General features: G+C 47.3%; 3 protein-coding genes across 4 annotated transcripts; 2 read left to right on the forward strand and 1 right to left on the reverse strand.

Moving 5' to 3' along the window:
- The first annotated feature begins 4669 nt into the window (after window positions 1–4669).
- LOC123090645 (thymocyte nuclear protein 1) lies at window positions 4670–7982 on the forward strand. 2 transcript variants are annotated; one of them, XM_044511962.1, is made up of 3 exons: window positions 4670–4754; window positions 6232–7542; window positions 7665–7982. In XM_044511962.1, exon 2 carries the CDS (start codon window positions 6756–6758, stop codon window positions 7521–7523), a length of 768 nt encoding a protein of 255 aa, XP_044367897.1. In that variant the 5' UTR covers window positions 4670–4754; window positions 6232–6755; the 3' UTR covers window positions 7524–7542; window positions 7665–7982. The 2 variants fall into 2 exon arrangements, with proteins under 2 accessions (XP_044367897.1, XP_044367898.1); XM_044511963.1 differs by having other exon boundaries at window positions 7671–7982.
- A 2085-nt stretch (window positions 7983–10067) lies between these two features.
- On the forward strand, window positions 10068–10972 carry LOC123090646 (translation initiation factor IF-2). Its single transcript, XM_044511964.1, has one exon. It carries the CDS (start codon window positions 10166–10168, stop codon window positions 10658–10660), a length of 495 nt encoding a protein of 164 aa, XP_044367899.1. The 5' UTR covers window positions 10068–10165; the 3' UTR covers window positions 10661–10972.
- Window positions 10973–11481: 509 nt separating this feature from the next.
- Window positions 11482–12416, reverse strand: LOC123090647 (VQ motif-containing protein 29). The gene has a single exon (XM_044511965.1). The coding sequence runs from the start codon at window positions 12261–12263 to the stop codon at window positions 11931–11933; it is 333 nt and encodes a 110-aa protein (XP_044367900.1). The 5' UTR covers window positions 12264–12416; the 3' UTR covers window positions 11482–11930.
- Window positions 12417–26547: the final 14131 nt, after the last annotated feature.

Here is a 26547-nt window from a genome sequence, read left to right on the forward strand (position 1 = left end):
TATTTTTTTCACTTTACCTTGTAAAGGGAATATCAATGCCACTATTATTATTTCTTACAAAAATTAATATTTTGATTTTTTGTTATAGTATTATTTCTTTTTCTTTCTTCTTTAAGGGCAATACCAATGCCACTAACATTTGTTCGTAAGATGTTACCCACCTGATGCAATCGTGCGGCCCACCTGCCAACGTTGAAATCCAACGGTGGAGAAAGCTATTGATAATCCCAAACTCAGTTTCCCCTTTCTTCCGCAGACCCAGAGAAAAAGGGGCAAAGCCACTGGTGGAAAAACAGGCTTCCGTCCAGCCCCATAAGTCGCGAAGCTGTAGGAACCGCGACTAATGGGACCTTTAGTCGCGGTTCTGGAGGTGAACCGCGACCAAAGGCCTGGGCCCAGGGCGCTCGGTGGCCAGCTGGCGCACGTGAGGGTCTTTAGTCGCGGTTGGCCAGGACAACCGCGACTAAAGGCCTTCGGGCACCTTTAGTCACGGTTTGCCAGGCCAACCGCAACTAAAGCCCCTCCCCTATATGTACCCATCCAGCAGCCAACACTTAGCCATTTGGAGCCATTCTCTTCACAAGTGGGTGTAGGTTTGCTTTTGGTTCCTCTTATGCACATAAGGTGTTTGATGAAATGCCCCAAGAGCATGAAACAAACATGACATGAAGTGTTGAAGCCACACTCCTCGATCGCGGTTAGCAACTTGATGAACCTTTGATGTGTCATTGATAAAATATGCATGTGTGCAGTTCATTGTTTAATTTATATTGTTTGTAGCTAGTTAGTTTAACAAATGCATGATGGTTAATTATATATTTTATATTATAATAATGCAGATGAATCGGCAATGGATGTACGGTAACCGACTCTCCGGCGAGTTCACTACGGGTTTGAAAGATTTCCTCGTAGTGGCTAATGCGAACAAGCAGGGGGGTTTTGTTAAGATAAGAAAACGATCAATACATCATGCGATGATCCAAAGCGCCACATTGTTCTTTCAGGGAAAAGAAACATCGTGGGAGTGGAGGACAAGACAGACATGTCAGAAGATTATAATATGTTTGCTGAAATTCCGCCCTTCAAAGTGAACACCGACCCAAGCATTAAGTTAAATGATGAGGATGCTCCATGGATACGGCACAATCGTAAGCAAGCAGGGACACAAGGGAAGAAATGATGTGTAATAATTTATTGTACCAAACTTTGTTGAATGGATCATGTGAATTATATTACCCGTGATGTGTTTGGTGTCCATTTTCGAATGATACATGAAATTTGGAGTGATGTAGTCCATGACGCTCTGCAGAGTCCGGCCGTACCACCATAGCCGACGACCGGCCTCTGGTATATTATTTTGAATTGAATTAGTTTTATTTTTCTGAATTTTTTGATATATTATTTGTATTTTTAACATTTTGAATTGAATTAGTTTTATTTTTCTGAATTTTTTGATATATTATTTGTATTTTTAACATTTTGAATTGAATTAGTTTTATTTTTCTTAATTTTTTGATATATTATTTGTATTTTTAGAATTTTGAATTGAATTAGTTTTATTTTTCTGAATTTTTTGATATATTATTTGTATTTTTAGAATTTTGAATTGAATTAGTTTTATTTTTCTGAATTTTTTGATATATTATTTGTATTTTTAACATTTTGAATTGAATTAGTTTTTTTTTCTGAATTTTTTGATATATTATTTGTATTTTTAATATATTGAATTGAATTAGTTCTATTTTTCTTAATTTTTGATATATTATTTGTATTTTTAACATATTGAATTGAATTAGTTTTATTTTTCTTAATTTTTTGATATATTATTTGTATTTTTAGAATTTTGAATTGAATTAGTTTTATTCTTCTGAATTTTTTGATATATTATTTGTATTTTTAAGATTTTGAAAAAGAAAAAGTATTTGGAAAATACCTTTAGTCGCGGTTGGCCTGCCCAACCGCGACTAAAGGTGGTTGCGCGCGGGAACGAAAAACCCGCCAAAAAAGTCCTTTAGTCGCGGGTCGCCTCCCGGACCGTGACTAAAGGTTACCCTTTAGTCGCGGGTCGCCTCCCCGACCGCGACTAAAGGTTTCCCTTTAGTCGCGGGTCGCCTCCCCAACCGCGACTAAAGGCCCTTTAGTCGCGGGTCGCCTCCCCAACCGCGACTAAAGGGGGGGGCCTATAAATACAACCGCCCGATCCGTCGCCTCCATTTCTCCGCTCGTTCTCTGCCGCGCCGAAGGCCTGCCGCCCTCGCCCTCGACGCCGCCCGCCGTCGACCTCGCCCTCGACGCCGCCCGCCCGCCGCCCGCCCCGCCGTCGCCCGCCGCCCCCTCTCGCCCACGTACGGCGCCCGCCGCCCCCTTTCGCCCTAGTACGCCGCCCGCCGGCCTCCCTCGCCCACCGCGCCGCCTCGCTGCCCTCAACGCCGGCGGCCGGCCTCACCGCCCTCAACGCCGGCGTTGATCGAGAGAGAGAGAGAGAGAGAGAGAGAGAGAAGAGAGAGAGCAGAGAGCAGAGAGAAAGAGCGATGATCGAGAGAGAGAGAGAGAGAGCAGAGAGAGAGAGAGCAGAGAGCAGAGAGAGAGAGAGAGAGAGAGAGCAGAGAGAGAGAGAGAGAGAGAATTTTTTAACTAGTTAATTAACAAAAAAACGGTAAAATTTGATAATTAACAAAAACGGTAAATAACTTAGTTTAACAAAAACGGTAAATAACTTAAAACTTGATAATTAACAAAAAAACCCGTAAAATTTGATAATTAACAAAAAAACGTATATACGGAGAGGGGTGGCGAGGGGGGCGGCGATGCGCGCGGTGTTTTTTTAGGGATCGAGAGGGGACGGCGAGGGTTATAAATGTGTTGTCCTCGCCTCCCCTCTCCGTGACGCCGTCGTCTGCCGCCCCGTCTCGCGCTCTACCGCGACACCCTCTCCCACCCCTTCCTCGCCCCCTCCTTTTGCCACCGCCCTTTCGCCACCGCCACCGCCACCGCCCCCCTTCTTCACTTAATGGGGCGCCAGTGAAGGAGGTAGTAATTACATATGTCAAGAATGGGCCTCTCGTCGAGCCTGCGCAGGAAAATGATCTACCTCCACAAATAAAAGGTCTGCTGAAATGGTACAAGGGTTACATAAAAAATAAAAACGCCAAAGAATATATTTATGCGGAAGTTAGACATGAGCATCACTTCAAACATTACTATGTACAAATTGAACTGAGTGAATTGTTCCAGCTTTTCAATCTGCGCGAGCTCGATAAATCTATCATCAGTTGCTACGTTCTGTAAGTGATTTATTAATTTCTACCCCATCTCGTTCATATTGCCTGCACTATATGTCCTAACTATATTGTTGTGTCCGCTATTATACATGCAGAATGAAGATTAAGGAATGCAGAGTAAGGAACATCCATGATGTTGGGTTCATTGACCCACACATCGTTAATGGACATGTGTTGGAGCGTCACCCCGCCGACGTGGAGGCAGACCTGTGGCAGTTTCTTACAAAGCAGGAACTCAAAAGTGATATTCTATTTCCTTACCATTTTGAGTGAGTGTTTCTGTCTTGAGCACATTCTCTTTTGTTTACTCCATGCATGGTATGTGGCCGGCTAATCGATGAGTTATGCATGACGTACTGTGCATGTATCGTGTCCGCAGGTTCCACTGGATTCTGCTAGTAATTAAAGTTAACACCTCAGAATGTCTCGTCCACGACTCTGTGAATATGGATCCAAAGCTTTGGGGCGGCATGAGAAGAATGCTGCAGAAGTAATTATTTTCATTCATTTGCGCTCTATATCGATCGGCCTATTTCGTTCATTTCCTAATACAAGTAACTAATTAATAACTCTCTTGTTCATTTAATTTTCTTTGCCTCGTAGGGTTTGGAGACGGTTCGTAGATACAAAGGTCGGTGAATTCAAAAAAGAGCTAGAATTCAAAATGTTAAAGGCTAAGAATGCTGGGGATATTCAGCCACCGGAGACCAATCTATGTGGATACTATGTCTGTGAGATGATCCGGAGATACACCTCTGAGCGGGTTCCGAGTGATACCAATGCTCAGAGGAATAACCTCCGGTGGATGCTTAGTCCAGAAGCTCGCTTCCGACCACTTCAAGAGGAACTAGCTGGATGGTTCAGCAGGGAAGTCCTCCATCCTAAAGGAGAACACTATTACGAGGACGTAGAACTTTATATGCATTAAATCATGTATGGAAACTTGTTCAAAATTGTATATGGTCATCCGATGATATTGAATATATATTGTATATTCCTCTTGAATTCTTTTTGGTTCTAATTTCAAATTTATTTGAAATTGTACATTCATATGCATGTATGTATGACCGTAGAATATATGAAACTCCTTCAAAATTAAAATAAAGCACAAAAGAAATAAAACAATACAAATTAAACAGAAAACAGGTTTAGGGGGGGGGGCTAAAACCCTAAACCTGTGGCGGCCTTTAGTCGCGGTTGGCCAGAAGAACCGCGACTAAAGGTCCTCCGCCCCGACGGCCGCCTGGCGCCCACGTGGACGGGCCGTTAGTCGCGGTTCTTAAGCAGCCGCGACTAAAGGTGGGGGGCTTTAGTCGCGCTTATTTGGTCGCGGTTGCGCAACCGCGACTAATGGCAGTTGCGAACCGCGACCAAAGGCCTTTTTTCCACCAGTGAAGGAAATAATCGAGCGGAGAAGAGGGATCAGGAGTTGAGGATGCGGCTCTCCCTCCCCCTCGTCGCCGGCGCCGTCGTGTGAGTCAGCCCCCCTCCCCACTCTCCTCTGTTTTCTCCATCTCTCTGTACCATCTCGTCGTAGATCTGTTGCGGCGTCGCCGCATCCTGCCAGTCTGCCGCTGTTTAGATGCGTTCTTGAGCTTGAGCGCTGACCCTATATTATGCGCTGTTCTTGATCCTTTTTGCAAGTTGCAGCCGCGGGAGTCGATAGTTAAGGGATTTTATTTCTGTGATTAGCCGCCGTCTTGCTATTGCGAAGAGAAATAGCGCTGATTCTTGCCCAGGATCGAGGTTCCTGCGTGCTGGCGGGGAGGGTAATAACCAATTGGTTTCGAGCATGTGTTAGATGTAGATGGGGTTGCGACACCACAATGGGCATTATCTGCGCAACAACTGTAGGTAGCAAGATCGAATCGCCATTGGGGGGCTTGTTCTTGAGACCCTCTGTGTAAGGGGTAATTATCGTCCCGTCAAAAGCAGTGCTTTCTTGAAGTTCTGCTGCTACTGTTTGCCAAGTACTAGTGTTCTTGACAAGATGGCGGTGTCTGTTTTGTAGCGCAAAAGTATCAGATGGTCAAACCCAGTCTAGTCTCATCGCACAATTGTCAAAGACAGTCTATTGGTATTTCTCTGTTCTCTGATTGAGAATTTGGCCTGAAAAAGGATTTTTCCATGGTAGCAGCACCAGTAAGCATTTCTTAGTGCAGGCTTCCTGTTGTGTGGGGAATGCCTTATACCGCACGGCCTAAAATTCCCACCAGTACGCACCAATAAGCGTAAAGATCTCTTATCTATAATTTATAATGTTTCATTATCTGTTAGCTTGTAATTTAAGCCAATTAGGGAGATGATCTGGTTGCTATACTTTGTTTCGATTATCAGGCTACATCTATTTATAGAGGAACCATTGGATATGGTAATAAAGAAATTAAGTTTTCTCACAGCCAAATTCCCCCTTATATGTTCTCTCCCCTCTTCTCCTAATTGTGTGACCTGGCTGCCATTATGATACCTGGTCACCCTAATTACTATCTTGAACGTTGAACCACTGTTTATCTCTTTGAGCCAAAGATCCCAATTTATTTTTCAAAGAATGTAAATACTTACACTGCCCTAGTACAAAAAGGCATGTCTTGGGTTATATGCTGCAATCACATTACTTTGTTCAGTGGCTATTGGTAGTGGAATCTGTCCTTTTGCAGTAATGTGGCTGGCACAAGGTTTAATGTGTAGATTGGGATGAAAATTGCTTGTAAAATGTGGTTCATGCGGGTACACTGGGCATCACATTGTTAAGGTTGCATCCCTAGAACTGCATCTTACATCATTGATCTAGTCAGATGCTGTTACACATTTATGATCGCTCGTGCGTTCCTGTGGCTATTTCTTTGAATTGTCGTCAGTCAGTGAAAGTGCTATTTTGTGCTGTGCTGGTAGTTCATTATCGTCACATACCCGCTTCTAACTTGGTCATTCTGCCTTGAAAATGCCTCAGGGCTGGAGTGATTTCTGGGAATGTGATATTTGGGCCGCCGCTCCAGAAGTACTGGGCAGAGAAGCAGCAGCAAGATCAGGCGGCAAAAGAAGCCCAAACCGGGTCGACTTAACGAAGATATCCTCATGTTGCCCCGAGTCAGTGTCGCCATACTTCCCTCGATCAGTCGCAGACGCATAATTCTGAAACTAGTTCAATGATGTGAAAATGTACTTGGGTTATTCGATAGCCTCGTTTTTTGTTAGCTTTGCTTGAATTAACTGCCCTATCTTTGGTACTGGAAGGCATCGTTTGTACCATGTACAGAATGAATTCGAATCCAAGCCACCATTCTGGTCAAACTTTTGTTTGAATTCAGTTTCATTTCTTTGGTTCAAACCCAGCTGCACACTACTGTCGCCAAACCTCGTTCAGTGCTTTTTCGGCCTGGTTATCCTACTGGGCTTTACCTCGGCCTATTTGGTTGTGAGCCCAGCCCGGCACGGCCCAGTCTAGACCGCCGTTTCGTTTTAGGCTTTGGGAGCATGGCCATGGTAGGGATTCCCCGCGCATTCTCAATCCCTAGCGCCCAATTTCCCGCCAATATAAGATCTTTGCCTTCTCCGGCGATCGCCGCAGCCCTGAACCCTCACAGGATGCCGAGGAAAGCAGCTCGCGGCGACGCCGCCGCCAGCAAGAAAGCAGCGCCCACCGCGACCGCCGCTAAAAAGAAATCCGCGTCCACCGCCGGCAAGAAAGCCGTGACCCCCGTCAGCAAGAAAGCCGCGCCCGCCGCCGGCAACGGCAAGAAAGCAGCAGCGCCCGCGGCAATCAAGCACTGGCTGCTGAAGACGGAGCCGGGGGAGTGGTCGTGGTCGGACCAGGCGGGCGCGCCGGGCGGCGTCGGGCCGTGGGACGGCGTCCGCAACCACCAGGCCATGAACAGCCTCCGCGCGATGCGCCGCGGCGACCGCTGCCTCTTCTACCACTCGGGCGCCGGCGCCGCGTCGCGCCGCGTGGTGGGCGTCGTCGAGGTCGCCAGGGAGTGGTACGAGGGCGGGGAGGGGGAGGCGACGGCCGGCGGCGCCGTGGACGTGCGGGCCGTCGGGGAGCTCCGGAGGCCCGTGTCGCTGGAGGAGATCAAGAAGGCGGCCGCCGCGGGCGAGGTGGAGGGGCTGAAGGACTTCGCGCTCATCCGCCAGGCCCGGCTGTCGGTGATGCCCGTGGCGGTGGAGGTCTGGGACTGGATTTGTGAGATGGGGGGTGGCTTTGTGGAAGATGGGAAGGTGGAAGAAGATGAAGCAGAGGGTTGATATGCTCTGAACTCTGAAGGTAAAAATCTAACTCTGCTGCAAACGCAAAATTGATTCCCGAAGCAATCTGAGACTAATTTGTTTCTGCACTTCATATTTATCACATCAAATTGTCCGCTAAATCTTGTGAAACTGTTCTAGATGCAGGTGACATGCAGTTGGAAGGGTCATTCTGTGGTGTCTTTTCGCCTGCAAGTACAAGAGATGGTATTTTGAGGAGCATTTCAGTGGCATTTTGTGTATCCTCTCTACTTCTCAAGTGTTTGCCTCCTCTGCCTTGCGGCGTGACCAAGTGTGTATCCTCTTTAGCGTTTGCCATCTCTGCATCGTGGCATGGCCAAGTGTTTATCCGCTAGCTAGTCAATGTAAGTTCAGTGATCGATGTTGGCAATGTTGCAAGAACGGTCGAGTCATATGATGTTTTCTGTGGCTGTATGGATATGCTGTTCACTGAATTTTCGAGCAGTTGGTTTCACGCCGTGGATGCTATGACACTCAATAGTCTCTTGGATGTCCTGTATTAGGTAGTACTCCCTCCGTTACGATTTACTTGTCGTGGTTTTACATCAGTAGCATCGCTACAGGCTTCAGCAGAAGCCGCATGCGTGGCTGTTATATTCATCATCATCTGTATGCATGCAGGCAAAAACCCATCGAGTTACAACACAACACGAGTGTCTGATATAACAACCGGGCTTTCACCGCTTTCTACCTCCTCCGTTCCTAAATATAAGTCTTTCTAGAGATTCCACTAAGGACTACATACGGAGCACAATGAGTGAATCTATACTCTAAAATGCGTCTATATACCGTATGTAGTTTTCAGTGAAATCTTTAGAAAGACTTACATTTAGGAACGGAGGGAGTACTATATAATCGCTCAACGAAAAAAATAACCAGTTCTTACATCAGAGTACAACAATACAAAGGCTGTGAATAGAATCTCACCCCTCCCATTCAGTCCAGCTACCGTGGCACATTGGATGCCTTTCCTGCACCCATGATCATGTAACTCTCATTCAGCACATGTTGGTCTCTTTGTGATGAAACTATGTATGAATCTTTGTGATCAACACATGTATGAAGCTATGTACCATCCGCGGAGGATGAGAAGGAACAGGATTGGAGCGGTAGCCTGCAGTAGCCGCGAAGGGGTCCCCGGGGGCGGCCTAAGACGTGTCAAGGTGGCATCCGAGGCGGCAACGACATCCAGCGGCGGAGGTCTGGGTGGAGGCAGGACGAGGAAGGCACGACACAGGCGCAAATAGAACAAGTGAGGAAGAGTGCAGGCCGGGGCGAGGGGTTGGAGGTCGATTTGGGAGGATTTGGATTGGTCCGACTCATTGGGTCCGACATAACGGACGTGTCCGGGCAGCCCCAAATCCGACCCACATATGTGTTGGGTTTGGAGGTGCAGGACAATTCGGACAGATGCGCTCGGAGAGGGTCCTGGTTGGAGACCTTTTTTGCGTGTTCAGACATATCAAGACGGTTTAGGCGTTCGTAGATCCGGTTTATGGGTGCATGCTGGCAGATGACGGTGGTTTTAAAGCTCCTTCCATTGTTTGGTGACATGCCTCCATTGTTGACGGCTTCTTCTCTTCTAGAAATATGTGTGCACTAATACCTCCGTCCTAGTTTATTGGTCCCCTTTGTAATTTGTGTCAAATTTTAACCAACGATTTAATTAACAAAATGTTAATGCATGTCAACAAAAATTACGTCGTTTGATTCGTATTTTAACGTAGTACTCAATGATCTAAATTTTGATGGCATGCAAAAACAACATTTTGTTAGTTAAATCTATGGTAAAAATGTGGCATAAAATATAGTGGAGACCAGTAAAGGAGGACGGAGGTAGCACATGGGCTCGGAGCAGATACGATTTGCTGGACCAATGGACAGCCTCATCATCCATCCATCCATGCATTCATCCATAGCCATATTCATTCAGGTTGCCAATAAATGCGGCCAAGAGCTGCAGCCCACGCGAGATCACGCAGCGCCAACGCCAATCGCGAGCAGGTGATAAGAGACGCTCTGAAGTCTGAACCGTCATCCGTCTCGCCTTCAATTCCTCCCACGATGATCCCTGTCGGCGACTCCCGCGCCCCGTTTCCCACTCCGGAACTAGCCTGCAACTGCAATCATCCATGGACGATACGTACGAATCGACGATACGATGAATGGTGGTACGAAGCAGCACACGGGAGCGGGCTGAGTCGTGCGGCGGCGTGCTCGGCTCGGCCGGTGGCGGTGGTCGAGATGGACGGCCGGCCGGCCGGCCGGCCACGCCGCCCTGCGACTGCGAGCGCCATAAATGTGCACATGCCATGCCTCACTCCGCCGAGCCTACGTACGCTGCCGCTGCCGCTGTCTCACTGTGGACGCTGTGAGTGCCCCAACCTCCCCGATCGTCTCTCACACGCCCGCCGCTAGCTCCTTCAATGCGCATCTCGCAGACCCGTCGCTCTCGCGCGCACAGCGCCAAGCCGATCGACCATCTCGCCCCGTCCCCGTCCCCTACTTAATGGCAGCCCCGGGTAGCCCACATGGTACCACGCCACACCATCGACCGACGCGGCAAGTCGGCCGGCAGCTAGCACCCCGTCAAAAGCGCACAACACAAGCTCGACCCCACGATGGCCGGCGTTCGCCGCGCCGCCGCCCTCCTCCTGCTGCTCGCCCTCGCGTGCACCCCCGCCCTGGCCGCGCGCGACGTCGCCAGCAGCGCCGCCCAGGCGAAGACCAAGCACCCCTCGGGCCCGGCGGCCGGCAAGAAGCCTGCCAAGCCGTACATGCCGCCGGCCACCAAGCTTCCGGGGTCGGGCGGCGCTGGAGGCGGAGGCGGGATGCCGGCCATCCCGGGCATCGGCACCATCCCGGGGTTCAACGTGCCGGGGATGGGGGGCGGGTGGGGCGGGGGCTACGGCGGGCCCGACGGCGGGTACTCGCGCGGCGGCGTGGCGGCGTCCACCACCGTCTGCTCAGAGAAGGGCCCCTGCTACAGGAAGAAGCTGACGTGCCCCAAGAAGTGCTTCTCCTCCTACAGCGGCGCCGGCAAGGGGTACGGCGGCGGCGGCGGCGGCGGCGGCTGCACCGTCGACTGCAAGACCAAGTGCGTCGCCTACTGCTGAGTGCTGATCGGTCGTACGTACGTACGGGGAGCTCGGCGGCTCCAAGGTCATCGATGGCGCCGGTGAGCACCACATTATGTAGCGAGCGTGATATGCAGAGGAGGCATACGATACGACTATACGAACGTATGTTTCTTCCCCGATGGTTTAATCAGCTGTAATGTCGTCGCCTCCTGGGTGTCAGAATCGCTATGAACTATGAACAAATAAGCAGAGAGATATGTACTATGATATGTTACCCTTGGGTCTTGCTGTTTCTTCGAATGTGGTAAATTTCACAAGATTATGAGCGTCCCTATATATTTGATCCTCTCTTTTCTGTGACAGAAAATTACTTTACTGAAATTCCTCGCCAATGTCTGATCTCCACGGTGATAAAAGAGCTTCCCTTTCTTCTCCATGTCGACCGTCCGTGCTTTGGATTGTTCTCGGTGTCTTCGGCCGTGCTAGCTCCTGCGATGTGAACCAGCACCCGCGCGCCATGCGAACAATTTTCCTTGGGCCCTTTTGTAAAGAGGTATTTTTGTAAGACCAATTTGTTTACAAAATGACTCCCTGGTCTAGAAAAACGCAAGTAGGATGAGAAAATGTGAGAGATGAAGAAAAGGGTAGGCGCCAACCACGTCACTTTTGAACACAATTTCCACATGCCACACTCTAGGCATCTAACTATAATTTTCTATCAGCGAGGACGACTGCTTCATCTTGCCAATCATAAAAGTATAACAAAGTCTAGCTAATGATGATCCGAATAATCACACGCCTGCAGGAAGCAAAGCATATGTCATCATTGGGTTCAAGAGAAACGGATAATTACTCCATAGAAACATATACTCCCTTCGTCTTAAAATAAGTGTTATTGACTTAATACCGCTTTACACTAAAATTGTACCCCATCTGATCTAAAATAACTGTGGTGAGTTTAGTTGAAGTTTGAACTAAACTTACAATAAAATCACGACGCATATTTTGGATCCGAGGCAAGCAGTACTAAATCAACGACACTTATTTTGAGATAGAGGGAGAACTTAATTACATCAAATAAAACACTGTCATGTGTCATCCCATGAACGAAACAGAGAATTGCAGAGCAAACTAATAATTCATTTATTATGCATAAAGAATTATACTGTCATGTGTCATCCCATGTAAGCACTGTCCTGTGTCATCTCCCTTGAAAGAAAATAATGAGAAGGGAAGAAGCGATGGAGCTGTGGCATTTAGCTCGATTTTACAAGTGCCGAGCGGCGACCGTGGTACCACTCTCCTCCTACAGCAGAGCGCCATGGTGTCCGTCCATGCCGGCCGGCATGGACGCGGGGCTAAGCAGCGGTGCGGAGAACCACGACGAGTAGTCGAACTGCTCCACGGGGGCGGCCTCCCTGCCCCCGTGCGCCGCGGCCGCGTGAACCTCTGCACGAGCCGGCGCGCCCGTCGTGGCCGTGCCGGCACCGGTGAGCCTCTGCACGAGCTCCCGGAAGTCCCGGGGCTCCACCCGGTACACCCTGGGCGGCGGCGGGGCGCCGGCGCCGCGCCACGGCTTGGCCGGCGCCCTCTGCACCGCCCTCAGCGCCGCCTCGTGCCTCCCCTCGCCGTGCTCCATCGGTCGATCCTCTTCCTGGTCGTCGGTGCGGGCGGGCGAGCGAGCTTGATCGGCGGGCGCTGTCAGACGGCGAGACACGGCGGGCGCGCGCGCTGCATATGTAGGCGGGCGGGCGCGCGCTCTGGTGCGGTCAGAGTTGAATGGGACTTGGCGGCCGGGTGGGCCGGGTGGCTGGGTGCAGCGCACGGACGGGAATGGTAGGAACACGTGGAAAAGGGCGGTCAATGGGTGGTGGAACGGGGCTGGCCGGTCGTGCCGTGCGCGCCCAGCCGAGCCGCGATGACACGTATGCCATCACGTATGCAGACTTGGGATCAGCGAATTGGTTGTTGGATTCTTTGAATATAGTTCGTGTGGATGTGACCGTGTGACGTGATTTGAGGGCTTTTTCTTTTTCTTCGGGTCCTTTTATATGGGTTGTTGAAATTTACGTCACGCTGCTAGAACTAAATTGTTATTGGTGGTGGCACTTCTATAAGACCCCTCCCAATCGCAAGTTGCCTCGAGCAAATGGTTAGCATATGAACGAGGGAAAACTCCTTGAGGTCTTGTTCGTTCAATCCCTCCCCCAAGGGAATTGAAGAGGTTTGAAGGGGTTTGGAGAGGAATTTGACTTACGGGGAATTAATCCCTCGCAATCCCTTTCGAGCAAATGATTAGCATATGAACCAGGCTTAGAAACTAAACTCCTTAAGGCCTTGTTCGTTTAATCCCTCCCCCAACGAATTGGAGATGTTTGAAGGGGATTGGAGAGGAATTTGACTTATGGGGGAATTAATCCCTCACGATTCACTTCGAGCAAATGATTAGCATATGAACAAGGCTTAGGAACTAAACTCCTTGAATGCATGTGTGTTTAGTTTGTCATGGTTAATTTTTAATTTTTCGAATATTGGTTATTTTTTAATCAATTGTACAATCTTATCAATTATGCGCACATTCAGGGAGAAAGGAATGTCTGCGTCTTCATTGTGTTCCTAAAAACGCACACAAAATAGTATGTGATTGACATATATACACATGACCTTGTATCTTTGTTGGATGCTTGTTGGATTCTTTAACTATATTCGTCTACATATGACCGTATTATGTGTTTTGGTACTTTTTCCTCAAGTCCTTTTATATAAGCTGTTGAATTTATGTCACGCAGCGTAGTCGTCAAGAGATAACTCGATGCGACAAGTATAATTGTTATTGGTAGTGAGTTAGAGACAAGGGGTAAGTAATAAGAGCTAGACCCCGCATAACGCCGACCCGCAAAACACGTTTGTAGTTCGCGGAAAAACTGCTTTGCGGGCCGGCCCGGACGACCGCAGAGGAAGACCCTGCAAAACAGACCTGTATAAAAGGATATTCGTGGAATATGCTCTTTTATAGGTCGGCTTTGCGGGGTCTGGTCTAGCGCCGCTCCCGCCGGCCCGCAAATCCGAAATTTGCACCTCAATTTGACACAAGATAATACATTTTTTTTGCTTTTTCAACAACATTGGATACATAGGACATCACCAAATCTTTGCTAGAATAGCAAGACCAAAAAAAAACAAGAACAACAATTATGCATTTTAGAAGATTTCCAACTTGCATAACTGCTCCCACTAGTTGGACCAATATTTTCTCCACGCATTCTTTGTTGATCTGCGGATTCTTGATTTTGCATTCTTCATTCTTCTTTGGTTCTAAAGAAGTAGACATTGCTTCCCCTCTAGTTGCACATGCAGCCGCTTCATTACCTTCGATTCTACTAAGGAGTGCACGAATGTCATTAAGTTTCTTTCTATCAGTAAATCAATGTATTCGCCTTCCCAAAACCAAAATGACCATCCGTCTTCCTACACACATGATGATGTTCGAAATGAGCCATCGCAATTGAACCAAAGAATGCGGTGCCAAAGCCGAATGAAAACAACACGTACCCTGTCATTTTCGCATTTGAAGAACACCCATCCGGGGTGCTTCGGTGTGCCCGAAGTTAGCCGCAACACTGTCCGCGTGCAGTCGTCGCACTATATGAGCGGCATCGGCGAGCCGCAGAGCCAGTGCGCAAGCACCAAGCCCGGTGGACGACCGACCGAATCCATGCCGGCAAACCGTCGACAGCGGCGACAGGACGAACCCGTACCTGCTTGTGGCGATGGGACTTTGCCGAGGCTGCGCGAGGTGCTCCCCGACCATTCCATCGCTTGGCGCAGCCACCGACGGCCGGAAAAGCCAAATCCGCCCCCTCCCGCGACGAAGGGCCGCAGATCTGCAACTCTCTGGCCCGCCGACGCAGGAGGAGGGCGGAGGGAAACCTCGTGCGTGTGGCAGCCTTTCAGCATGATCCCGCCGGCTACTTTCGTCGGAATCATGAGCGGTGGCCCGGCGCCGGGGCGAGGGGGAGAGGGGAGGTGGTAGGTGGGGAAAAGTGTGTGCTGAAATGTCCTCCCCACCAACCGCTCCTGATATATGCAGGGCACCGACGGGCCCGGGGGGGGGGGGGGACTACGGGGTCTGATAGAGATGCTCTAATAACTAACTATTATAAGACCCATACCAACGTGATAATGAGAAGGCTTAGAAACTAAACTCATTAATGCATATGTGTTTATTTTGTTATAAGTTGAATCTTTTATATTTAATCACTTGTGGGATCTTACGCAATTATGCGCATGGTCAAGTGGAAAAGAAAGTTGACAAGGACGAGAAGATCTACACATGATTGAAATATATATAGGGCCTTGTAGATGCCATCGTCCTTCTGCTGACACCAAAATCATCTATCATAGTCCTCCTTGATAACATGTCAAATCAACTCTTTGCTTATTTTGGTATGGCTTAGCACTTGCATTGAGCAGAGCATTGGTTTGTTACAAAACACTCAAAATGTTCCATCTAGCCTATAAGTTTGTTTCAGTGGACGTGATTAGTTCATAGCCAAGAAAGAAACTATGTTTTGACTAATCTTTTGCCGTTCTTAGTTACATATCACGAGCTCTATCTTTTTGTTCTTTTCTCCCATTAGCAATTATGATATATTGTTAGGGCATATTTCTCTCTTAATGGTTTTAGTGATTGATGACAATGCTTTTGCGGACTAATCGTGTGCATTGAGCATTTGAGATACTCCTTCATATGACACGAGACGATTTCTACCCCTCGATGTTTATAAGAGAAGACAGTGTTTTCCTTCATTCCATTTTCGATGGACTTGAGTCATAGGATGTACTGTACTATCAAGAGGGGGTCTGTATCGGAGAGGTTTGGGTGGAATCAACACATACACATCTCCTTTGCACCCCCAGCTCTTTCCCACTTCTCTGGAGTATCCTCTGTTGTGTTGGTAGTGGCTATGGATGGAGACAACAGTAGTACCGCGGCTGGCAGCGGTAGTACCACCCGTTGCTGGTAGGCGGTAGTACCACTCGTACTACTGCCTCGATTCAGGACTCGAGGTTCTCATGTCGGGTTCATAGGTAGTCTAGCAGTGATCCTGTGGCATACTAGAGTTGGCCCCAACTAGACCCAATCGAGCAGCAACAGTAGGAGCGATAGTACCGCTGCTAGTACCACTCATGGTTTTCTTCCCTCTCTCCCTCCCCTATGCTCTCGTAAGTCATTGTGCATTGTCCCAGCGGTAGTATTGCTGGGGCAAGCGGCAGTGCCGCTGCAGCAAGCAGTAGTACCACTCCTATAAAGGCATATTTATCCCCAAGGTGTTTTGGTGATTGATGACAATGCTTTTGCGGACTAATCGTGTGCGTTGAGTTTTTTCAGAGATTCATCCTTTGGCACGAGACGATTACCTCCCCCGGTGTTTTATTCAAGACGGTGTAGCTCCCTCGTTTCTCTGTTGGTGGAGTAGTTTCGTAGGAGTCACCGTACTATCAAGAGGGGATCCGCTTTGGTAAGGCTAGGGTGGAATCAACACGTACACATCCTTATCACACCCGATGTTCCTTTCCGCTTCATTGGAGCTATCTTTCCTCTCCTTGCCTGCCTTGTCCTGTCCCAGCAGTAGTACCACCGAAGCACGTCAAGTGGTAGTACCGCTTCCCGAGGGGTAGTACCGCTTGCGGTCTTCAGCCGCAGTAATGCAGTGGTTCCGGGCTACTACCTCCTCGACTCGAGACCTCTGTTTTTCGTGTCGGGTTTTACGGTACTAGTAGTGGCAGTAGTGGCGGTAGTACCGCCCGTACTTCCGTGGTAGTACCGCTCTGGGTCCAGGACCCTGCATCCCTCGTGAGCGCGGTAGTACCGCTGGGAGGGAACGGTAGTACCGCTTGTTCGGCGGTAGTACCGCCCTGCCCAAACGGTAGTACCGCTCTGTGCGTGGCTGCTTGGGGGGGGGGGGGTAACGGTTGGATTGTTTCCCCCACTATATAAAGGTGTCTTCTTCCCCAAAGTTGACCTACCTCTTCCCCAAAAGCTCCATTGTTGCTCCAAGCTCCATTTTCGCCCGATCTCTCTCCCTAGCCAATCAAACCTGTTGATTTTCTCGGGATTGGTTGAGAAGGCCCCGATCTACACTTCCACCAAGAGAAATTTGATTCCCCCACTAATCCCTAGCGGATCTTGTTAATCTTGGGTGTTTGAGCACCCTAGACGGTTGAGGTCACCTCGGAGCCATAGTCCATTGTGGTGAAGCTTCATGGTGTCGTTGGGAGCCTCCAATTAAGTTGTGGAGATTGCCCCAACCTTGTTTGTAAAGGTTCGGTTGCCACCTTCAATGGCACCAATAGTGGAATCACGGCATCTCGCATTGTGTGAGGGCGTGAGGAGAATACGGTGGCCCTAGTGGCTTCTTGGGGAGCATTGTTCCTCCACACCGCTCTAACGGAGATCTACTTCCCCTTAAAAGGAAGGAACTTCGGTAACACATCCTCGTCTCCACCGGCTCCACTCTTGGTTATTTCGTGCCTTTACTTTTGCAAGCTTACTTGTGTTGTATCCCTTGCTTGCTTATGTGCTAGTTGTTATTGCATCATATAGGTTGCTCACATAGTTGCATATCTAGACAACCTATTTTGTTGCAAAGTTTAATTTGGTAAAGAAAAGCTTAAGAATTGTTAGTTGCCTATTCACCCCCCTCTAGTCAAGTATATCGATCCTTTCAATTGGTATCAAAGCCTCGTCTCTTTATTAAGGACTTTGCTGTCCGAAGAGTATGGTTGACACCATAGACGGTGTGGAGGAGCACTCCGGTGTGAATCCTATCTCGTCTATGGCCGATGGGGGAACCTCGGTCTCTCGTGAGGAATTCAATGTGGCTCTAGACACATTGAAAAACTCCATGACGACCAAGGTTGAAATCATGTTTACTAAATTTCTAGAAGGACTTAAACTGTCTACCTCGCCGATGAAAGTGAGTGATCCCACTAACAAGGTGACGAATGCTACCTCCGAAAAGGGGGAAGCTAACAGTGAAAAGGGTCCTTCTACTAGTGGTAGAAATGGCACCGACATCTTTGCCCATGTGGAACCTCCAACTTATGGTGGACCGATTCCCTCTACTCATTTAAATCATGCTGGTCCTCCTCCTAAGATTGTGAAAAATGAGGATTTTGATTCTTGGGTGTACCGCTTCAAGCGTCATTTAAAGCATGTGAATACTAATCTTTGGAGAATCATTGAAGAAGGTTTCTATCCACATGACCCAAACAACTTCACCCCTCGAGAAGCCGTGGATAATCAATTCAATGAGAATGCTCTCTTCATCATCCAAGAGGCAATTCTCCCCGAAGATCTCCCTCATCTTCGACCCTACGCCACGGCCAAAGACGCATGGCATTGCGTTGTGTCTCTCTATCGGGGAAGTGCAAGCATTCAACGCTCCAACTATGAAGTGGTGCAAGATGAAGCCGATGAGTTTGCTATGAAGGAAGATGAAGAACATCGTGAGCTCTTTCGGAGAGTAACCAAACTTGCGGTCTCGCTTCGAGATCATGGGAGCAAGGACACGGATGACAATTGGATCAAACGCAAGTTCCTCAAGGCCATGATGCCCTACAACAAGGCCATGTCCTCTGTCATTCGTCAAAGACCGGACTTCCACTCCATGACCTCAAGTGAAGTGTTGGATGAGTTTGTTGCAATGAGCATCTTAGACAAGACCGCCGATAATGCGGTGCTCCGGTCTCAAAGGGCAAAGAAGCCCAACCTTGCCTTGAAGGCCAAGGTTATTGTGGAAGAAGAGGAAGATGAGGAGAGCAACCCCGAAGATACAAAATATGATTATCACGAGCACATGGCTCTCGCTTCAAGGCAATTTTGGAGCAAGAAGAACTCAAGACTCAATTTCAACAAGAACAACTCAAGTGGCTTCAAGAGCAAGCAACGAGTTAGAAATTGTTTCAACTATGGCAATGTAAGCCATTCCGTTGCGGATTGTCCTTACGAGAAGCGGGAAGACAATGGTGGCAAGCTCATCCGGAGAGACAAAGCCAAGTCTTTCCCCAACAAGAACAACTTCACCAAGAAGACTCCTACTCGAGGGTTGGTGGTTCAAGAGGAATACCGTGAGTATGACGATGCTGATGAAGATAGTGAAGCAATGGCCATGGCATCCGTTGCCATTGCCACAACTCCCCGGGTGTCTCTCCTCGATTCACCCAACGAGAACATCACCGCCAAGTGCCTCATGGCTAAAGCCACCAAGAAGGTAACCCCCAACATCAAAACCACCATTATTTCTAATCCTTCTTTGACAGTTGGCATTGATGATGGTAAGGGGTCTAATGAGGAAGTAAATGAATTTGAGTCCTTTATGAGTAAGCTCAAGGGCAAATCCAAGAAGCACTTTGTTGCTCTCTTGGAACAACTTGGTGAAGCCAATGACATGATCGAGGCTCATGAAGAAACCATCTCTAAGATGGAAGGTCATAGTCGTGACTATGCTGATGATATATCGGATCTCTCTAATGCTCTTGAGGAAGAGCGTGGGAATCGTTTGGCTCTTGAGGAGTCACAAAACGATGACCATGCCAAGTTAAAGAAAGATCTCGATCATGCTCTTCTTGTGTCTCGTGTGCTATCTTCCGAGAAGGCTAAACTTGGGGTTGATCATGCTAGACTCAAGGAGGAGTTTGATGTGCTTGACAGGCCCACAAGGTCTTGAAGGGTGCTCATGCTAACCTCAAGGAGTCTCATGCTCAACTCCAAGTTAAGCTAACCAAGGAAAATGCCACCTTTCCTCACATGATCTTAATTGATAACGCAAATGCTACTAACCCGTGCTGTGAGCATGTGCATCTTGTGGAGGAGAATGCCAAGTTGAAGGAACAACTCAAGAGAGGCCTTGTGTCATGCATACAAGGTGAGAAGAACCTAAATGACCTTTTGAGCAATCAAAAGGAAGTTGTGGCCAAGTAGGGAGTTGGGTTCTCCCCCAAGTCCAAGAATAAGAGGAAGAACGAGAAGAAAAATGACAAGACCAAACGACATCCCCCGCTTAAGCAAACTTTTGTGAAGGAGGGAGAGGGTGCTCCTAAGGAGAAGAAGAACATTGCGAAGAGTGGTGATGCCAAAAGGGGCAAAGCCATCTCTTCCAACAAAGCCGGCGACTTTAACCCTTCTTATGTGTTGTGCCGTGCTAGTGATGGGCATGTTTATGCTAAATTTATTGGTTCTTCTTATGAGTATATTGAATGGTCTATTTGGGTTCCTAAGACCCTTGTTACTAACATCAAAGGACCCATTACTAAATGGGTACCTAAAACCAAGCATTAATCTCTTGTAGGTGTTTGCTTCCGGTGGGGGATCATGGTTGCTTGATAGTGGAGCAACAAATCATATGACCGGGAGCAAGGACTTGGTGGTGGACGTGCGAAAGATCCCATCTATGCCCACCAATGTCGAGTGGGGTGATGCCTCACATTCTAAGGTATTGGGCCTTGGCAAGGTTGTCATTTCTCATGATCTAACGATCGAGAAAGTCATGCTTGTTGAGTCCCTTGCGTACAACTTACTTTCCATTCGTCAACTTGCACTCATGGGCTTTGCCACCTTCTTTGATGTTGATACCGTGGCCCTCTTGTGGAGCAAGACTCTTAAAGTAGCCTTTGTTGGGCATGTCAAGAACGGTCTCTATGTGATTAACTTTTCGGAGCGACCCACTAAGACCGCGACTTGCCTAATGGCTAAAGTTGATGTGGGATGGCTTTGGCATCGCCGTTTAGCCCACGTCAATATGAGATCTTTGCAAAGTCTTCTCAAGGGGGACCATGTCCGTGGACTAACAAATGTTAGTTTTGCCAAAGATCGTGCTTGCAGTGCTTGTATCGAAGGAAAGCTTCATGAGAAGGCTCACCCTCCCACGACTATCATCTATTCGAAGAGACCCTTGGAGCTCCTTCACATGGACCTCTTTGGGCCTCCATACTTTGATAGTCTTGGGGGAAGAAAGTATTGCTTGGTGATTGTGGATGATTATTCAAGATACACGTGGGTATATTTCTTCAAGAGGAAGAGTGAAACTCAACAAACCGTCATCGACTTTGCAAATGAGGCTCAACGACAACATGATGCAAAGATCTTGACAATAAGAAGTGACAACGACACCGAGTTCAAGAACTACACCTTGGATGAGTTCCTTAGTGATGAGGGGATCAAGCACTAATATTCCGCTCCTTACACCCCTCAACAAAATGGTGTTGCGGAGAGGAAGAACCGGACGTTGATGGATGCGGCAAGGACCATGATGGTGGAGTTCAAGTCTCCATAAAACTTTTGGGCCGAAGCCATCAACACTGCGTGTCATGCATCAAATCGGCTCTATCTCCGCAAAGGCTTGAACAAGACTCTTATGAAATACTCACCGGTAACAAGCCCAATCTCAAGTACTTCCGGGTGTTCGGGTGTAAGTGTTTCATTCTCAATAAAGGTGTTCGTTTATCTAAATTTGAGGCTAGAGCTTATGAGGTCATGTTTGTTGGTTATGCTACAAACTCTCATGCTTACCGTGTTCTCAACAAGTCCACCGGACTCATTGAGGAGACGTGTAACGTGGAGTTTGACGAAAATAACGGCTCCCAAGTGGAGCAAAGTGGTACTTGTGATGTAGGTGATGAAATTCCTCCCCAATCCATAAGAAGAATGGGTATTGGTCATATTCTACCCATTGAGGAACCCCTTGTGGCCGAAGGAGAAGGACAATGCTCCACTCAAGTGGAGCCATCACCTCCCCAAGACCCACACGCTTCCGAAGAACAAAGTGAAGGCCCTCAACCTCATGAACAAGACCAAGGGCAAGATCAACATCAAGATGGTGGTGAACCACCAAATGATGCCCAAGGTCAAGTTCTCCCCCTTGAGCAAGTTCACGATCAAGAGCAAGCTCAAGATCTCGAACAAGCTCAAGACGGCACTCAAGATAATCAAGTTGATCCTCCTCCTTCCACATCCGAGGAGGAATTAGAGCGTCGTGCCGCGAAGATTGCTTCCAAGCTCACCACCAAAGGCCATCTCATGGAGAATGTGGATGGAAGTCTAAGAAAGGGGGTAAGCACTCGTAGACAATTAGCAAACTATTGTGAACATCACGCGTTTGTCTCTTGTGTTGAACCCCAAAAGGTCTATGAGGCGCTCGAAGATTCGGATTGGCTCAATGCCATGCATGAAGAACTCAACAACTTCGAGTACAACAAGGTGTGGAGATTGGTGTTGGGGAACGTAGCAGAAATTCAAAATTTTCCTACGTGTCACCAAGATCTATCTATGGAGAGACCAGCAACAAGTAGAAAGAGAGTGCATCTACATACCCTTGTAGATCGCTAAGCGGAAGCGTTCAAGTGAACGGGGTTGATGGAGTCGTACTCGTCGTGATTCAAATCACCGATGATCCTAGTGCCGAACGGACGACACCTCCGCGTTCAACACACGTACAGCCCGGTGACGTCTCCCACGCCTTGATCCAGCAAGGAGAGAGGGAGAGGTTGAGGAAGACTCCATCCAACAGCAGCACAACGGCGTGGTGGTGGTGGAGGAGCGTGGCAATCCAGCAGGGCTTCGCCAAGCACCATGGGAGAGGAGGAGTAGGGAGAGAGGTAGGGCTGTGCCAGAACTTCGTGTATAGCTCCCATGAGCCTCCCCACTATATATAGGGGTGGAGGGGCTGGTTTCTTGCCCTCCAAGTCCATTGGGGCGTTGGCCAAGGTGGGAGGAAAGAAATCTCATTATTTCCTTCCCCACCGATTGTTATCCCCCCTTTTTAGGGATCTTGATCTTATCCCTTCGGGATATGATCTTATTCCTTCTAAGGGGGGATCTTGGTGCGCCTTGACCAGGGGTGTGGGGCCTTGCCCCCACTACCCACGTCCATGTGGGTCCCCCAATGCAGGTGGGCCCCACTCCGGAACCTTCTAGAACCTTCCCGGTACAATACCAAAAAATCCCGAACATTTTCCGGTGGCCAAAATAGGACTTCCCATATATAAATCTTTACCTCCGGACCATTCCGGAACTCCTCGTGACGTCCGGGATCTCATCCGGGACTCCGAACAACATTCGGTAACCACATACAAACTTCCTTTATAACCCTAGCGTCATCGAACCTTAAGTGTGTAGACCCTACGGGTTCGAGAGACATGTAGACATGACCGAGACGTTCTCCGGTCAATAACCAACAGCGGGATCTGGATACCCATGATGGATCCCACATGTTCCACGATGATCTCATCGGATGAACCACGATGTCAAGGACTTAATCAATCCCGTATTCAATTCCCTTTGTCTATCGGTATGTTACTTGCCCGAGATTCGATCGTCGGTATCCAATACCTTGTTCAATCTCGTTACCGGCAAGTCACTTTACTCGTTCCATAACACATCATCCCGTGATCAACTCCTTGGTCACATTGCGCATATGATGATGTCCTACCGAGTGGGCCCAGAGATACCTCTCCGTTTACACGGAGTGACAAATCCCAGTCTCGATCCGCATAAAACAATAGATACTTTCGGAGATACCTGTAGTGCACCTTTATAGTCACCCAGTTACGTTGTGACGTTTGATACACCCAAAGCACTCCTACGGTATCCAGGAGTTACACGCTCTCATGGTCGAAGGAAGAGATACTTGACATTGGCAAAGCTCTAGCAAATGAACTACACGATCTTTTGTGCTAGTCTTAGGATTGGGTCTTGTCCATCACATCATTCTCCTAATGATGTGATCCCGTTATCAACGACATCCAATGTCCATAGCCAGGAAACCATGACTATCTGTTGATCACAATGAGCTAGTCAACTAGAGGCTCACTAGGGACATATTGTGGTCTATGTATTCACACGTGTATTACGATTTCTGGATAATACAGTTATAGCATGAATAAAAGACAATTATCATGAACAAGGAAATATAATAATAATACTTTTATTATTGCCTCTAGGGCATATTTCCAACAGTCTCCCACTTGCACTAGAGTCAATAATCTAGTTCACATCGCCATGTGAGTAACACTCACAGGTCACATCGCCATGTGACTAATACCCAAGAGTTTACTAGAGTCAGTAGTCTAGTTGACATCACTATGTGATTAACACTCAATGAGTTTTATGTTTGATCATGTTGCTTGTGAGGGAGGTTTTAGTCAACGGGTCTGAACCTTTCAGATCCGTGTGTGCTTTACAAATCTCTATGTCATCTCCTAGATGCAGCTACCACGCTCTATTTGGAGCTATTCCAAACAACTGTTCTACTTGCAGCTATTCTAAATTATTGCTCCATAATATGTATCCGCTCTCTCTACTCAGAGCTATCCGGATAGGTGTCAAGCTTGCATCATCGTAACCTTTACGACGAACTCTTTTACCACCTCCATAATCGAGAAAATTCCTTAGTCCACTAGTTACTAAGGATAACTTTGACCGCTGTCCTGTGAGCCATTCTTGGATCACTCTTGTACCCCTTGACTGACTCATGGCAAGGCACACTTCAGGTGCGGTACACAGCATATCATACTGAAGAGCCTACGTCTTAAGCATAGGGGACGACCTTCGTCCTTTCTCTCTATTCTGCCGTGGTCGAGCTTTAAGTCTTAACTTCGTACCTTACAACTCAGGCAAGAACTCCTTCTTTGACTGGTCCATCTTGAACACCTTCAAGATCATGTCAAGGTATGTGCTCATTTGAAAGTATTATTAAGCATTTTGATCTATCCTTATAGATCTTGATGCTCAATGTTCAAGTAGCTTAATCCAGGCTTTCCATTGAAAAACACTTTCAAAATAACCCTATATGCTTTCCAGAAATTCTACGTCATTTTTGATCAACAATATGTCAACAACATATACTCATCAGAAATTCTATAGTGCTCCCACTCACTTCTTTGGAAATACAAGTTTCTCATAAACTTTGTACAAACCCAAAATTTTTGATCATCATCAAAGCATACATTCCAACTCCGAGATGCTCACTCCAGTCCTTAGAAGGATTGCTGGAGCTTTGCATAATTATTAGCATCTTTCGGGATTGACAAAACCTTCCGGTTGTATCACATACAACCTTTCCTCATTAAAATCGTCGAGGAAACAATGTTTTGACATCCTATCTGCAAGATTTCATAAATAATGCAGTAATCGCTAATATAATTCCAACAGACTCTTAGCATCGCTACGAGTGAGAAAATCTCATCGTAGTCAACTCCTTGAACTTGTCGGAAAACATCTTAACGACAAGTCGAGCTTTCTTAATGGTGACATTTACCATCATTGTCTGTCTTCCTTTTGAAATCCATCTGTACTCATTAGCCTTACGACCATCGAGCCGTTCTGCCAAAGTCTACACTTTGTTTTCATACATGGATCCTCTCTCGGATTTTATGGCCTCAAGCCATTTATCGGAATCCGGGCCCACCATCGCTTCTCCATAGCTCGTAGGTTCATTGTTGTCTAGCAACATGACCTTCAAGACAGGATTACGTACCACTCTGAAGTAGTACGCATCCTTGTCATCCTACGAGGTTCGGGAGTGACTTGATCCGAAGTTTCATGATCAATATCATAAGCTTCCACTTCAATTGGTGTAGGTGCCATAGGAACAACTCCCTGTGCCCTGTCACACACTAGTTGAAGAGACGGTTCAATAACCTCATCAAGTCTCCACCATCCTCCCACTCAATTCTTTCGAGAGAAACTTTTCCTCGAGAAAGGACCCGATTCTAGAAACAATCCATATTGCTTTCGGATCTGAATTAGGAGGTATACCCAACTGTTTTGGGTTTCCTATGAAGATGCATTTTATCCGCTTTGGGTTCGAGCTTATCAACCTGAAACTTTTTCATATAAGCGTCGCAGCCCCAAACTTTTAAGAAACGACAACTTAGGTTTCTCTAAACCATAATTCATACGGTGTCATCTCATCGGAATTACGTGGTGCCCTATTTAAAGTGAATGTGGTTGTCTCTAATGCCTAACCCATGAACGATAGTGGTAATTCGATAAGAGACATCATGGTACACACCATATCCAATAGGGTGCAACTATGATGTTCGGACACACCATCACATTATGGTGTTCCAGGCGATATTAATTGCGAAACAATTTCCACAATGTCTTAATTGTGTGCCAAAACTCGTAACTCAGATATTCATCTCTATGATCATATCATAGACATTTTATCCTCTTGTCACAATGATCTGCTACTTCACTCTGAAATTACTTGAACCATTCAATAATTCAGACTTGTGTTTCATCAAGTAAATATACTCAACATTTACTCGAATCATCTGTGAAGTAAGAACATAATGATATTCACTGCATGCCTCAGCACTCATTCGACTGCACACATCAAAATGTGTTACTTCCAACAAGTTGCTATCTTGTTCCATCTTACTGAAAATGAGGCTTTTCAGTCATCTTGCCCATGTGGTATGATTTGCATATCTCAAGTGATTCAAAATCAAGTGAGTCCGAACGATCCATTTGCATGGAGTTTCTTCATGCATATACACCAATAGACATGGTTCGCATGTCTCAAACTTTTCAAAAACGAGTGAGTCCAAAGATCCATCAACATGGAGCTTCTTCATGCGTTTTATACCATTATGACTTACATGGCAGTGCCACAAGTAAGTGGTACTATCATTACTATCTTATATCTTTTGGCATGAAAATGTGTATCACTACGACCGAGATTAAACCATTCCTTTAGGTGCAAGAACATTGAAGGTATTATTCAAAAATAGAGTAACCATTATTCTCCTTAAATGAATAACCGTATTGCGATAGACATAATCCAATCATGTCTATGCTCAACGCAAACACCAATCTCGGTGGTAGAGGGAGCGTGCGATGCTTGATCATATCAACC

This window comes from Triticum aestivum, chromosome 4B (assembly GCF_018294505.1).
Source record: "Triticum aestivum cultivar Chinese Spring chromosome 4B, IWGSC CS RefSeq v2.1, whole genome shotgun sequence".
Classification (NCBI taxonomy): Eukaryota; Viridiplantae; Streptophyta; class Magnoliopsida; order Poales; family Poaceae; genus Triticum; species Triticum aestivum.